The sequence below is a fragment of the Tachypleus tridentatus genome, chromosome 9 (genome assembly GCF_004210375.1).
Source record: "Tachypleus tridentatus isolate NWPU-2018 chromosome 9, ASM421037v1, whole genome shotgun sequence".
NCBI classification, from domain to species: Eukaryota; Metazoa; Arthropoda; class Merostomata; order Xiphosura; family Limulidae; genus Tachypleus; species Tachypleus tridentatus.
In genome coordinates, this window is record NC_134833.1 from 99428810 (window position 1) to 99445175 (window position 16366).

Below are 16366 nucleotides of genomic sequence, written 5' to 3' on the forward strand. Positions count from 1 at the left end.
CCATAGACTTACTGCTGTACTAGTAGGAGGCACACAAGATAAACAGACATTTCTCCACAAAACTTTAAAGCATATCTATGCAGATTAATGTAGTGTTTGTTGCTTAATATTTTAATGAGTAATTAATACCTTGCACTAATATCTGTAATCAAATTTTATTTTGAAGATGACTTGTTCAATTTCATGCAAAGCCACATCACATCTATCTGTGTTAGCTATAGCTAATTTTGAAGAGATAGTCTGGAGGGAAGACAGCTAGTCAAGAGTACCTACCTACTTTCAACTCTTGAACTCGTCTTGTCAGACCCAATAATAGGATTTCACCTATTGCCCCAAAGTGTGGAAACAAGCTGCAGATGCTCAGATCCACAATCCAGCATGCTAGCAATTGAGACATGTGTAGTTCTCCAACAAGACAAGTTCTTGTGGTTAATTTCATAAGAGTTAGTTGTTTGGTGTTTATTAGTGCAAAGCAACTATGCTATCTTTTACCAAACAACTGGTAAAAAAATTAAAAGTAAAATTATTAACACATGTAAAAAGGAATAATGTTAAAACAAAACAAAAGCCAATTTTTGAATCAGAAACTTAAATAGAATTGAAAAGGCCAATGGCCCTTAAAAACTTAAAAACACAACTAAGGTCGAGAGTGTCAGCATTGCTAATGACACTTTCCAATGTCAAAGGTGAACTCATGTTAAAACATGTCTAAAATGGTGCCATTGCTCAGTCATAATAACAGCATGACAGTGAAGTGTGAGCTATTGTGACTTAAGTGTCACACAGACCACATATTGGCGAATCAGTCCTAGATAAAAGAAAATGAGTTGAACGAACTGTGACCAATATGTAGTCTAGCCAAAACAACCTCCTTCTTCCGATCCATACAGAAGTAAAACAGCCAAAGACCACCAGAAGGTTTGATCTGGAAAAGCTTATTATTACGTTGCTCATTCCAAGTCGATTGCCAACTGGCACTGAGCCAAGCCTTGATTACAGGACTGTAGTCTTGTGCTATCTTTGCCATGCCTATCTCATACATAAAGCAGATGGACTTAACTTTGGTGTCAGCTAGTTCGTTTCTATGAGTACTGACTGGGCCCAGTATCCAGAAGAACTGGATAGAAATGGACAATAAAGAGAAATGGGCTAATCAGTTTTGAATATCAATAAGAATAGGATAAGAACTAATGTGAAGCAATTCCAGGGCCAGTAGAGCTAAGAGAGTCAGTATAAATAGTACAATTCATATGCTGCATAGCTTTTACATGATCCAGGGTAAGAGAAATGGTGTACAATTTAGCAGTGAACACAGAAACTGTAGAGAGGATCCTGTGTGCAACCACCAAATAAGCATAGTATGGCAGAGCCCACAGAATAACCTGATTTTGAATTATTGGTATAAATGGAAATGGAAGGTTGGTTTGAAAGATGTTCAGCAAACAGAAGATGGTACTTCCAGTCACTAGTATCCACCTTCCTCAGATGATTCAAAGAAAGGTCACATTTGGGGATGGTCAGATAGGCTGACCAGTGGAGACAGCAATGCCATTCAAGGTCAAGTCTAATTCAGCCAGATGCACCTGGATATGAAGGCCAAAGGGAAGAAAGACAGACTGTCTAGTCTGAAAAAGCATAGCCCATTGAGGAAGAAAAACAACTTCATGTGGGATGCTGTGGTAAGGATTGAAGTTTTGAAGTGTGTAGAGTAAAGATAGTTGCAAACGGTGGAGTCGTAGAGGAGGTTCATGAGACTCAGTGTACAAACTCTAGACTGAAGAAGTCTGGAAAGCCCCAGTGCAGAGCTAAAGCCCCTAATGGTGAACAGGTCCAACATCTTCAAGGCTGAGATCTTGGCCAGGCCATAGACCAGAGATCCACTTGAATAAATGATTGAGGGCAGTCTGCAGCTGTCATTCAATAAATCTCATGCACAATGATTGACAAGAGATGTGTTGTCAATATTGAGTGTTTGCAACTGTAGGGGGGAGTTGTCCAATGACAGCATTAATCTTTGCAATGAAGGACTTTAAAGTTCTTGTGGAAAAGAATGGGAGAGTGTCAAACCCACATAGACTTAGAATTGTCAGTCCATTAAGAATGTTTAACAAATATGGGTAAATGGCCATGCAACCCATATGAGTGAAGGTCTCACAGAATGTCATATCTTCACCTAGTATCATAAGCCTTCTCAATGTAAAGAAATACAGAAACAAGGTGATGAAACATCAACCAGGGAAGTATTTCTCAAGTGACAAGTCAAATTAGATAATCCACTGTGGAGTACTGTCATCAGAACCTACACTGGGTGGTTGAGAAGAAGTTGTTTGATTTGAGGAACCAAGATCTCACAGAAACAGGTCATCAAAGCAACTGAACAGTAGTTTGAAGGAATCTTGGGATCCATCTTAGGTTTAGAAAAATGGGAGGATAATAGCCCAGCATCAAGCAGTCTCCTGCCAGATCTAGTTACAAACAATCACAAGAATAGCAAGAGAAGCATAGCATCTCGCAGTGAATATCATTAGGATTGACAGCTGTACTACCAGACTGATGAAAAGCAAATTTGAGTTCTACCAGTGTAAAAGGGCAATTATAGTCATAGAGACAATAAGCCTGAAAAGAAAGAGGGGATTGCTCTGCCAGAGTCCTAATGGTTAAACAGATGGGAGATGAAGCAGAAGTGCTAGATGTACAAGGAAAGCTTTGCCAAGAGCATCAGTGATGTTCTGGGCATCAGTAACTACCTGGCCATTGGAGAGCAAGTATACTGCCCACTGACTTTCCAAATCTTGTCCCATGACTTTGGAACTGGTGGTAAAAGAGATGCTAGACTCCTCCTGGCTTTGATGTCTCACCTGCCAAGTACATGCATAGCCCTTCTGAAGGGCAATGTGGTTTGAAAGTGTGGAATACCTTTTGTAGGAATCTCAGGCTTGCTTTTGAGCCCTCTATGCCACATAGGAAGCAGGATTCCACCATGGATGAGGATACCATGGAAAATGTGTCAAAGTTTTAGGAATACACTAAACAGCTGCCAAGATAATACAGATAGTCACTGCTGCCATGCAGTCTTCTATCAATGGCTTACAGAAGACAGCAGGATCAGGTTCTAAAACAACACCAAGGCATGCAAGTTGGGTGGCATCTCCCTTAAAATGACAGGATAATAATTACTGCCCTGTGTCAACCCTCTAAGAGAATTGAGAGAATAGTAAAAGAAAACAGATAAAGAGATGAATAGCAGTAAAAGACTTACTAGGTGCATGAAAATAAGTATAAGAAACAGTATTGAAAAGGTTGAGATCGTAGAACATATGTTCCATGGAATGACTTCCCATCAATATCAGCACCATCCCAGAGAGGGCTATATCCATTAAAATCCTGCAGGAATAAAAAGGGAGATGGCAACTATTTAATGAGAGCATCTAGGTCTCTCTAGGAGGAAGGTAGAGAAAACAAATAGTGATAGTATGAACAAAGGAAACATTGATGGCTATAGACTCCAAGGGTGAATCAAGTGGTAAAGACAGGGCAAGTGCATACTGATTGACCAACAGGGCCATCCCTCCATGCACTTGCCTATCACACAATGTGTCATTTCTGTATAAAAATAACTGCCGAAAGGTGACTGTATCGGCAGATTTGAGAAACATTTCCTCTGAGTAGACACAGGATGATAAGAATGAATTAAATTCTTAATATCACCTATATTCAAACGGAAAACCTTGACAGTTCCATTGTATCAAAGTGGTTATATTTATTCAGGTGAAGAACCCTTCAGTTTATGACCACTTTGTTTTGTTTTTTTATTAGGAGGTCTTTTGATGCCCATGGTTTCTGCCCTGGAACAAGTAGGCAGGTCTGTCAGTAGATGTAGAGCCCAGTGACTAAGGTCACGAATAAATAATTGTTTGACATCTTGGGGCAGAAGAAGATGGGCCAGAGCATACACCAGAAGCCAGGGTGAAGAAAGTGGACCTGAGCAGTCACTGAAAGGATTGGTGGATACAGAAATTAGAATAGATGTTGACTCGTTTACTTTCTTAATTATGGAGAACAAAAGACACTTTACATAATTTGAGAACAACTCTGTTTGGAGGCACAGCAAAATCTATCTGCACTCCCACTGTAGCAGTGGAATGGAGTGCAGAAGCATATGCCTGAGATGGAGTGGGAGACAGTAACTTCTGAACCTGTGGGTAAGAAATATTGTTTACAGTTTTTAAACATTGCACCTCTTTCTCTTCCATCCATTTAGGGCAAGACTGAAAGTATGAGGGGTGTGAACCACTACAGTTAACACAGTGTGGTTCCAGTTCACACTTGTAGATGTTGTGGTCTTTGTCATCACAATGAGCACATGTTAAAAAATCCATGACAATAGGTCTTTGAATGTCTAAACTGCTGGCACTTGAAACATTAGAGAGGGTAGAGGGTTGGGAATATATATGAGCACATGTTAAAAAATCCATGACAATAGGTCTTTGAATGTCTAAACTGCTGGCTCTTGAAACATTAGAGAGGGTAGAGGGTTGGGAATATATGGCTCTACCTTACACTTTAACCTGTCTTGATAATGGCAAGTGGACGTGGTGATGTAAATGTAAAAATAGGAACATTTGTAGGTAGCATTATTCTGTTCTTCTGAGCATAGATACAGCACACTGCAGAAATGTTTTGGTTGGAGAATACAGCAAGGATCTCTGACTTGGCAATGTTCTTTAAACCCCTTTCAATTATAACTCCTCTGAAAGAATTCAAAGTTGCATAGGGAGTAACCTCAATGGATATATTGCCCACAGCCTATGATTTCAAGGGGAGTTTGGTGTGTTGTGGTGAGGATGTTTCCACCAAAATGTCTCCTGATTGCAGCTTCCTTACTGATTTGGGGGAGCCAGCAAGCCCTTCTAATCTCTTTTGAACAAAAAAAGGGGATATCTGGCCTAAAGATTTTTCAGAATGCAGAATGAGAAACTAAGGTCTTGAATCTGACATTGATGGCAACTGTATAACAGTCATCCATACATAATTGTTTTGTGACAATGATTATTCATTATGGGTATCCCCATCCATGAACAAATAGAATCCATTTCAATGCCCTCTGTCCCTACCTACCATGGAGCTTTACAAGGAGATGCACTGCAGTGCCAGGGTTTCGTGAGTGCTAATACATGGGTGGATGTTTAGATCCAAGAGAAGGTAAACTGAAAGTATGCAACCTTCTCTAAGATGTTCCTTCATCATGTATAGAAATATACCTTGAAGGAAATTTCATAATGGGCTAACTTATTAGAATCCCAGCATTTGGAGAGTGAGTTTACCATAAATCCAGATCTAACAAAAATATGTCTGTAAGATGGTGGAGTAACTACATTTAGTCTCCATCTCCCAACTGTGAAGACTTTTCTCTCTCTCTCTCCCAGGAATGTTTGTGTTCTAGTGCAAAACTATACAATGGGCTATCTGCACTCCAGTATGAATCAAACTCTGGATTTTGGCATTAAAACTACTCAAACTTAAACACTGACTCACCTAAAGACTTATCAGTGTACGAAATAAAAAATACAATAATCTTTTCCTCATACTTGGTTGAAAATTATTCTTTCATAATGACAACATTCCCAGTGCTGTTATTTAAATTTATAATAAGTCCCTACATATTATTCTTTTACTTGTTTTTTACATTTTTTGCAAGTATCAATATAAAAAAGAACATTTTCAATTTACATGCAAATAAAATGTTAGTTTGTTTTTGTGAAGTCCTACAGATCAGCAAGGTTATCTGATGAATTGGTGATCAAGTAATATTCATTTGGGTTCTCTAAACTTTATGCATTTGTAAGTAAGTCATTATTTTAGTCATGGGGTAATTACTGTTAAGGTAATACTTTATCAAAAACATGCATACAAAATTCGTTATTAAATGTGTTTTTTTAATAACTTTGACTTTAAAAACAAACATCTTATAATTTGTACACTGCCTTTCATGTTTAGTCAAAAAATATTGTAGTTTATAATCAAGTATGAGCTTCTATGAACAACATGAACAATTTTCTTTTGTGCATCTTATAATAAAAAGACTGCTCTCTTTAAAAACTCCAATGACATATGTATTACTAAAACAAGTAGTGATATTGTGACAAACTCAAGTTTCATATAGGTTGCCAAATCATAAAATGTGCAATTAATATTTGTCAAAAAAGCTAAAAAGTCAAAGATGAAACGTTTTCATTGATACATCTGTTCAGTGGTATATTGCTAAGTTCTAAAATGAACTTATTGAGTCCTGCCAATATTTTACAGATTTTTGGCATTATCATCATGGTAAATGTATTTAAAACTTAATTTCAATTTTTATGAGTTCATTTTACATAAAATATATGCAGCAATAGCCATTTGAGACTACCTGTAATAGTTCTAAATTAAATATACACATATATTACCATGAGAAAACACACAACTCAATATGGTTTCAAATTTTTGTTGTTGTTTTTTCCAAATAGTGGAATAAACTGATTACATTTTAGTAGGAAAAACTTACATAATCCATCTGGACAAACCATAGCTCCTGGACCAAGTTCCAAAACTGTAACAGTACTTTGTATATTATCATCAGGAACCAGTTTCAGAAGTGTCAGCTGTAAGTGTTTAAATGACAGATTACCCAACTGACTGACAACACTATATACAACTACATTACATGTAACTAGAGTAATGAGATTAAACCCCTATTCTTGAACATTGCTTTTATTCATACTACTAGCAAATTCAATTAACTTATAGTTGATTTACAGAAGATTCTAGAACAAAATCCCAGTGAGTTATTATTTCACCAAAATTCAAATACAAAAAATTATTTTCTCTAAAAAAAAGTTTAACTATCAAAACATATTTTCAAGTGATGAATTAACACTGGCTGCACAAGTCAACCAAGCTAAGATAAAGTATTTTATGGTTGGAAAATAAGCCACAAAGTGTGCAAACTCCAAATTAGCCCCACCCTTTTTTTTTTTTTTAAAGAAATTTAGTTCTTGACTTCTGCTGTCCCAAACTGGTGATATCTCCAGGATTAACAATGCTGTTAACCTGATTTGTTCTGTTTGTTCAGAGCTACAAGAGTGACCAATGAATAAGGATTTCACCATCTGAAACCATTTTAAAGATCAATAAACAACTAAATGCCCTTTAAACTCTTTAAAACAGAAGTAAATAAGGTTTCTGCTGACATTTGCCTTGCTATTGTTGCTTTAGCTGCCATCAAGCATGGTAATGATGATTGACTCAATAACAAGTTCATGTATGTTGGAAACATTGTTGTCAATTGCATATAAATACAACACAATTATATTGGTGGAAAAGACTTGCCTATGACATTAATCTCTCTAGTTACTCATTTAAGGTTTGAAACCTTAGCTTTTCTTTTTCAGCTTTGAGGATATCAAAGCTTTCCATGAAAAACTTCTAGCCTTCCACAGGTTATGCTCAATAGTGTTGACTATTATGCTTTCTTTAATGGTCACCTATACTTGTTTTTGGCCCTTCTTGCCAAGTTATTGTTTCCTGTTTATACAGTATGAACAAATGTCTAAACTCTAATGCACCTGCTATGGTTTACAGATCAGGGTACTTCATCACTAATTGTTCCTGTGTGACTAGAGCAGACATTTTCTTGGAGAATTCTCACACACCTCTTTCAAACTTCTTGAAGATTTCTTGATGGTATTGATCCATATACTTCTTTTCATACATATTCCCCTTCTTCATTAAAAAATGATTTTCTGTATGTGATAAACTTGTAGTATTTATTAAAAGTCTGCCAAATTTTGTGAAGATATAGTTTTGATACTACTAACTTTTAATAAGAAAGTATAAGGACTTCAAATAAGTACAAAGAAGTCGCATGGTCAGTCAATTTAACTGATTTGAACTTGTGATTCTCATAATGCCAGTTGAGTACCCTAACCACCAGGTCCTGCCATGTTCTGTCAGCTCATTAATAAGCTGAAAAACTTAATTACCCATGACTCTTTCTTTGACACTATGAATATTCTTATGGGTGAAATTCTTTGACATAGTTCTGGAAAATACCATTAACCAGTATCGACTTTGTTCCTCATGACATGCATCTGACATTGTAAGGTGACATTTTTTTAACACTGAAAATGTATTTGCAATAGATATTATACTTACTTCCTCTCACATGTAGCTTTTCTGATTCAGTGTTTCCTCTTTCTGTATAATTTTCAGTCACTGCTAGCCATGAAATTCCCATCTAAAATCCTGTCTCTGAGTAATATTGCTGCACTGTTGTATGCAAATAAGAATGTGACAAACCTCCACCCATAGGCAGCACACCCTTCTAACACAGTTGACTCCCTTTATACTGATTATTCAATCATAATTTCAACATTAGGCAAGAAAAGGCACATCAAAGGTGGGGAGGATGTGTGGGAAGTGAGAGATAAGACAAGTATTTATTGGAAATACAATTTTAGTGTTGGAAAATGTTAACATACATTGATATTCTTAAATTGTTATATTGATTGAACAGTAGGGTTGTTACAAAATTAGGAAACAAAACTTTTCAGGTATTACATAAAAATGCATTCACTTTGTCAGCTTTTTTTCTTTTTACAGTTTGGATTTATTTGAAAACAAAATGAAAGGAACATAAACTATTGATGACATGGTCAAGAAATGTCACATTTCTAGGAAAGTCTAATCACTTGAAATGTTGAACATAATTGCTGATGTTGAAAAACAACTCTCACACTATGATTAACTGAAAACAGCAGTTTTAAGCTATTTATTTAACACAGGAGAAATTATGTCCCTTACCATAAATCCATATAGACTGATAAAAAGGTGAAATGTTAAACCACTTACTGTGAGCCAACCAGGCTGATAAAGGATAAATCATACAGTTGGAAATAGTTCTGTTTGTCATTGAAACACACTTTTGATTTTAAAGTATACAAAATATTTTATTTTTTAAATAAACCTTACTTGTTCTTTATCTGCAGGCAAAATTGAAGAATTGGTGATAAAGATAGCCCTGGATACCCTGTGTAAAGATAAATAATTTTATAAAGTTTATGTTAACAGAAGTATATAACCAATGAAATTAATCAAATAAATGAATTATAACAAAAGTGACTCAGTGAATAAAAATATATTCATAAACAAGTTAAAGCTATGATAATAACAAATTTGTCATCTCCATTCAATACATTTTTTATCCCATAATATTCCAAGCAGTTAATTTTTATTGTTTATATTAATCACCATCCTTGATTTAGCAGAAAATATAGTACATGCATGCACAAAAATGTTATATGAAATTCATAGAAGATTTCATGTAATACAGTAGGACTTGTAAAGAAAGAAAGAAACATTATACAAATAATTTTCTGCCACACAAGTTTAAAATCAATTTTAGGAGAAATGTACTATTTTTAGTCTAATATATCCAATAGAAGAATTGTACATTCCTTCCCACATGCTAATTTCATATTTTTGGCAAATAACAGCTAAAAGAATGAGTCAGATGATAAGTCTGTTGTTAAACCACATGCTAATTTCATATTTTTGGCAAATAACAGCTAAAAGGATGAGTCAGATGATAAGTCTGTTGTTAAACCACATGCTAATTTCATATTTTTGGCAAATAACAGCTAAAAGGATGAGTCAGATGATAAGTCTGTTGTTAAACCACATGCTAATTTCATATTTTTGGCAAATAACAGCTAAAAGGATGAGTCAGATGATAAGTCTGTTGTTAAACCACATGCTAATTTCATATTTTTGGCAAATAACAGCTAAAAGGATGAGTCAGATGATAAGTCTGTTGTTAAACCTAGAGCTTCTTTTTTATTTAATTTTTCAAAATTCTAATTTTTATTTACTAGCCAAAAACAAACTAACTGCATAAAGTTTTGTTGGACTTGATAAATTACTATTCATTACAACACTTAATATATTTAATGTATTTCTTGCTACTAAAACTGTTTCTAATCAATCTCATACCTTAAAACATTTAAAAAATTAAACTGCTTTCTAACAATAGGCTAAGATTATGTCAGAAGTGGTATTCTCAGGGCTGTTATTTGAAATAAAGACTTAACTAAGAATATCAGAACCATACCATCTATATATTTTACCGAATATAAATAAAACACATTTTCAGATTAAAAAAAAGATTAAGTTAACAAGGCCAGCATAAGAATATCATTGTTCATATTGTACATTTACCAAATATAAATAAAAATTTATCAAATCAAAAAAAAAAAAAAAAGGTTTTGACAAAACATTTGGAATGTACAAGCATACAATCAGTGACTTTTTCTAACTGTTCAAGTTACAATTAAATCAGAATTAAAATATGACAAGACACCACATAACTCAGGTATCACTTTTTTTTTTTTTTTACACTGTTAAGACCACTTGTTTCTGTATAGAGGAACTGTTACTTGATTACTGACTTTGCAACCACCAAGTAACTATGAAACACACACACACACACACACACACACACACAGTATGACTTTTAATGTGTTACATGTAGCTTCATAAACTTTAGTATAACTTTTAATAAACATTACAAGTTTTCTGAACACAAAAATCATTTTGTTTTTTTTAAGTTATGTATGATTACTAAAGATTTGGCTGTGAATATAAGGAGTTAGAATTTGACTCTCACTAATTGTTCGAGTGCAAGGAGATTTCTTTGTTACTATTAAATATGTTTTTCATTAGACAGTTTTCAGAGTTCATTTGCATCACCTCAAAAACATCTTAAATTAATATAAATTTTTTTCAGCAAAACTTTACATTTTGTCTTTTATTTTCTCCACTCTAAAACTATACAGATTCCAACTTTTTAACAAGCCTTGTTACCATCACAAAATTATATGAAATAAACTGAAATTATCTTTTTCTCTCTAGAATGAGTGCAGACTGATATACATACTTTTGAATAAAGAGGATTAAAAGTTTGTTTAATACACAATTGATGATAAATATGCCATTTCTGTTAATAAACAATCATGATCAGCCTATGAAGATTTAGTTAAGTGCAAACAAGTCTTAAATGTTAAACTCTTATGTCAAGCAAAGAACTGTGCAACTTTCAAGCATGAAGACTGAGTTTCTGAACAGTTGATCAAGGTTGTCTAAACAGAATCTTCCAATATGGAAGAGGTAGTGGTAGACATTCCTTCAAATCTTGAAGAAGCAGGAAAAAAAATTGAGCTGGCCAATACAGTGAAACCAAGAGAGCTCAACAGAGAGTAGAATGGACCATGGTCAGAATCTGAGGCAAGAGCTGAATCAGGAGAAAAGCATACAGGTGTAAACCTGTCCAGTCATGATGAATATATCTTCTGCCAATGCTTAAGGATGAGGTATTGAAGACCAAATTAATTGCAACTGAGAATTCCAATGAGTTGAAAAGGCATTGATCATTGGAGACCCGAATGGAGAGCAAATTCACTGAAAAACCATGTAAGGTATCACCCACTCATAAAATCTGGTTGGGTCTATACAATTGATCTGCAATTAAACTCATCAATCCTGGAATGTGACATGCATGCTAAAAGACTGATACAATGGGAATGAGTCCAGATGAGTAAAAATATGAAAACAAAAGTCTCAAGAATGTGTGTCCCCTTGATGAGAAATCTGAGATACAACAGTGGAATTTTCAGGATGTATCATGAAAATATTTCCTCCCAAGAGAGACAGACCTTCCACTATTGCCTGATATACTGCAAGACGTTTGTGAACATTTATATGGAAGGTAATCTTTCCTTCTGGCCAAACTCATATCTTGAAGGTAAGCTTTACATCCCTGAAAAGATGTGTTTGTGAACAGGTGGATCTTGGGATGAGGTGGTAGAATAAATACCACAACAGTAGTGTTGCTCCAAAACAACCACCATTTGCAATTTATGATGTTTCTGATTAATGAGTAAACACAATTCATTGGTTGTGCAGTAATCCCTACAGGGACCTGATATGTACTCATCCCAAAGAACTGAGAGGCTTGAGGGATGTCCACATCCCAACATGAGTGAGAAATGGTGATGTAGTAGAAGGAGATAGAAGTACACACACTCAAATGGACACGATGTTTCATCAGTGACATAACTGTGTGTGTGTGTGTGTGTGTGTAAGCTTAAGGAATGCAGGTGATAAAAAAAAAAGACCAAACAACTTTGCAGAAGACATAAGGTGCTGATACAAGACCAAATGAAAGAGCCTGTGCACAAACCTGGGAACCAAAGGAAGGAGTTAGGAAACACTGAGTCAATACTTTCAAATTAGAGCCAGAAAGATGACAAGCCAATGGCAATAAAGAATAATGTAAACTGGGAGGTATCAATTCAGGATTCTAATGTTTTTGGAACTCCAGTAAATAACATATATATATAGGACAGAAAAGAAGAAGGAGAACAGAAGACAGTAAATGAACCCTTTCAAACAAAGCAACTCTATCCAATAAATCCCATCAAGAAGTTAGCCAGGAAACCAAAAAAAGAATGGAAGAAGAGAATATCCCCAACTCATTCTCAAATTGATGAGGGGAATGTTGATAAACTGTAGACATAAGTTGGACTGAAGTTCAATACCTCAGGACAATTATGAGAGTAAATGTAATACAAGAAAACTCTGAACCAACTGAAGAAAAGAGGCTGGAGGTGGATGCTCAAAGAAATTTAAACCAAAGAATTATCAATAGAAGAAATGACATCTATTTCATTCAACAATGCAGAAAGGAACAACTAACCCCTAATTTTGTGAAGGTAAAACTTTCAAAAAATTTTAATAAATACACAAACATTATCCAAAATTTACAGAAAAAACTAGTTAAAGCCATGTTGAACACAAAATACAAAGAACTACATGATTTACAAAAACAAAAAATAAACCTAGACCATCAACTGGCATGCTGCATTAAACCAGAGATTTACAGACTTATACAACGAAACATAAACCAAATCAATACTAAGAACGACAGAGATACAAAGATCTGCCACAACAAAAAAACTAGAAAAACTAAAATGCAAACAACAGAAAAGGCACCAACACGACAAACCGTTGACTAACCTCATAATTAATAGATCCGACCGACAATTAAACACAGACGAGATACATCTACTTAACAAAGCACTCAACTTTGCAATAGCACCTAGGTACATTCCAACCATAGAAATCAAAACATGTTTAGAAGATCTAGCCAGGAGACTTGTGATACTTTCTACAGAAAACAAAAATAAGAAAACAACCAACAGAAAGAAGACAACTTAGATAATTTTATTGACATCCAACAGCCAAACTTCCCAGGTAAAATTAAAAATTTATATTTTCCAGAAACACCTAAAAACAACATCTTAAATGATTTTTTCAAAGAATTTTCTCACAAAACCATCAACACAATTTCACAAAACAGAAAGCTAAAAACAATCTTACAAAAAAAAAAGACATTAATTCCATTAAAAACCTAAAACAAGACAAAAACATAAAAATTCTAAAAGCAGATAAAGATAACGCTATAGTCATAATGAACACGAATGAATAGATCCAAAAAATGAAGAACATCCTATCAGACAAACAAATTTAAACCAATACACAAAAATCCAACAAAGACACACGAGACGCAACTAAAGAAATTACTACTAAAAATGAAAAAAATCAACACAATTTCACAAACACTTTATTCCTACCTACGTAAAACCAACTCGCGCACACCACAAATATATGGCATCCCCAAACCTCATAAACTAGATTGTCCATTACGACCAATAATGTCCACATATGAATCTTTTAATTACAATCTTGGTAAATACATAGCATGGGCATTCTCCAAATATGTAACATCAGCCAGCTCATTCATCAAAGACTATTAATTTCAAGTCTAATCTAAATCAACTTAATCATAAAGCCTTAATGGCCAGCTTCGATGTTATATCCCTCTTTACAGAAGTTCCAACCACTGAAGCCTGCAAGATAGCCTTAGAACTCTATATCCGAGACCCTAACCCAACTATAGACTTTCCAGCAATCAATTAGAAACCCTCATAGAATTCACCACAATAAAGACAAACTTCATGTTCAACAACCACAACTATATACAAACAAATGGCCTAAGCATGGGCAACCCAGTATCACCAGTTCTTGCTAATATTTGTATGACACAAGTTCAAACACAAGCAATTAACAAAACATTACATCCACCACTATACTGGTACAGATATGTAAACAACATGGTTGCAGGATTCAGATCTACAGAACACAAACTTAATTTTTTCAATCACATTAACTCTATACATCCCAACATTAACTTCACATGTGAACAGGAAGAAAACAATCAAATATCATTTCTTAACCTCAAAATTACAAGAACCGACACACAATTCAAAACAGAAATCCACCGAAAAATTACCCATACTGGACTATACATTCCTTGGGACTCAGCACATGAAACAAAACAAAAACTCAACATACTAAGAAACCAAATAAACACAGTCATAAAACTATGCTCACCAGATAAAATTAACGATGAATTAGACAAAATAAAACAATACTTCATCAACATCAATAAGTTTCCTCCACAAACTGTAGAAAACATTATATGCACACACCTAGACAGAAAGCAAAATCAACCGACAAAAGTAAATATATCTCACAAATCAAAAAATCACGAAACCATATACTGCTGCATACCATATATTCCCAACATCAGCAGACAAATAACAAACATTTGGAAAAACTAGTAACAAAATATGACATTCCAGTTAATACCAAATTTATTCAAAAACCAGGCACAAAACTGAGGTCTATACTATGTAAAAACTACACTGACAAACACCACACCAACATTATTTATAAAATACAATGTCACAACTTCTATATTGGAGAAACAAGTAGTAAAATGGAAACCAGATTCAAAGAACATAAAAAGTCACCTTCACACGTTTTTGAACACTGCAAGTCAAACACAACATAACCATAGAAAACACTGAAATACTAAATAAAGAAACAAACAAACAAATGCAAAATAAAGAAGCCTTACTTATACAACAACTTAAACCCAAAATAAACCAATATAAAGAACACCTTTATACCTATATTAAATATAATAAAATAAAATTATATATTCAAACATCTAACACTGCCCTCTACATTCCGACACTCAGTTACACAACCCCTTCCAAACATGTGGTCAGCTTCCGGTCAGTTACCTCTTTCTTTCTTTATGAACCTGACGATGACTGAAGAAGGTCGAAACGTTGTTCGCTCTTCTACGTAAAATATTTTCTCAACCCAAACAAGCCGTTTTTGCATACATATTTCTCTACAAGTGGGTTTTCTCGACATCACTGAAAGTGATCATCTGTTAAGGTGAACCTTACAAAAGAAGGAGCCAGAAAAAGTAAGTGCAAGTTTTTGCCAGTTGTTCTGGGTCATTTACAAAAGCTGTCTCAATACCTTACAAGAGAAACACCCTCAGTTCACATATATGTCTATCTTGTAATGGATCATATCACAGACAGCTTTGACAAAGAATGAACTCTCCCCTGGCTGTTGACAAACACCAGATAGCAGAGATGGAAGAGGTTTGATTGAACTATGTAGTAAAAACATGAACTCAGGAATTCATTCATACCCATTGGTAAGTTTTTTTTTTGATAAGTAATGTATAGAGATATACAAAAATATAACTGACCGTATTCAAATTTACAACATAAATAGTAAATAATCACAACACTCCTGTTGATAGAAACCTGTGTTGAATGCTTTTTCAAGAAAAAAAATTGTTACATTACTGGAATGAGGTGCTTATATACAGTTCATAGACAGAGGGCACACTGAGGTTGGTGGAGAAATTTGCAAATTGGAATTTGCCTAAGGCATTCGAGTAAAGTAAAAGAAGAGTGGAAAAAGCATTCTCAATATTTAGATGGCCAAATAGTGGAAATCCTGGAGATAGAAAAATAGCTATAGTATAGTGTCAGCAGATGGTAAGTATGCTTGGAAAACTTCTAAAGTTTTACATTTTAGTTACTTTTATAACAATATCTAGAAAAATATATTAAAAACAATATAATTAATACTTACATCTGGCTCCTTGTTTTTTGCTCTCAACTCTGAAAACACTTAACTCCACTTTTTTGTATTGACGGTTTTTGTAGTAGACAAATTATTTATTTATTTCAAATATGTAATTAAAAACAAAAGAATAACATACAAAAAACATGCGATGTCCATTAGGCATAATAATTTAACTGGTTTTCTAATTAATGCATAACTGCCTTAAAATAATTCACTTATCCAGTTGATGTGAGCTTGATAGTAACAATGA

General features: G+C 34.4%; 1 protein-coding gene across 1 annotated transcript in view; it reads right to left on the reverse strand.

The window, feature by feature from the left end:
• Positions 1 to 16366, reverse strand: part of Rep (Rab escort protein) — an 84069-nt gene that overhangs the window by 4757 nt on the left and 62946 nt on the right. Inside the window, exons 12-13 of the mRNA XM_076456017.1 lie at positions 9010 to 9067; positions 6545 to 6641 (exon numbers count right to left, since the gene is read on the reverse strand). Of these exons, the coding sequence (XP_076312132.1) occupies positions 6545 to 6641; positions 9010 to 9067 (155 nt within the window). The remainder of the gene's footprint in view (positions 1 to 6544; positions 6642 to 9009; positions 9068 to 16366) is intronic.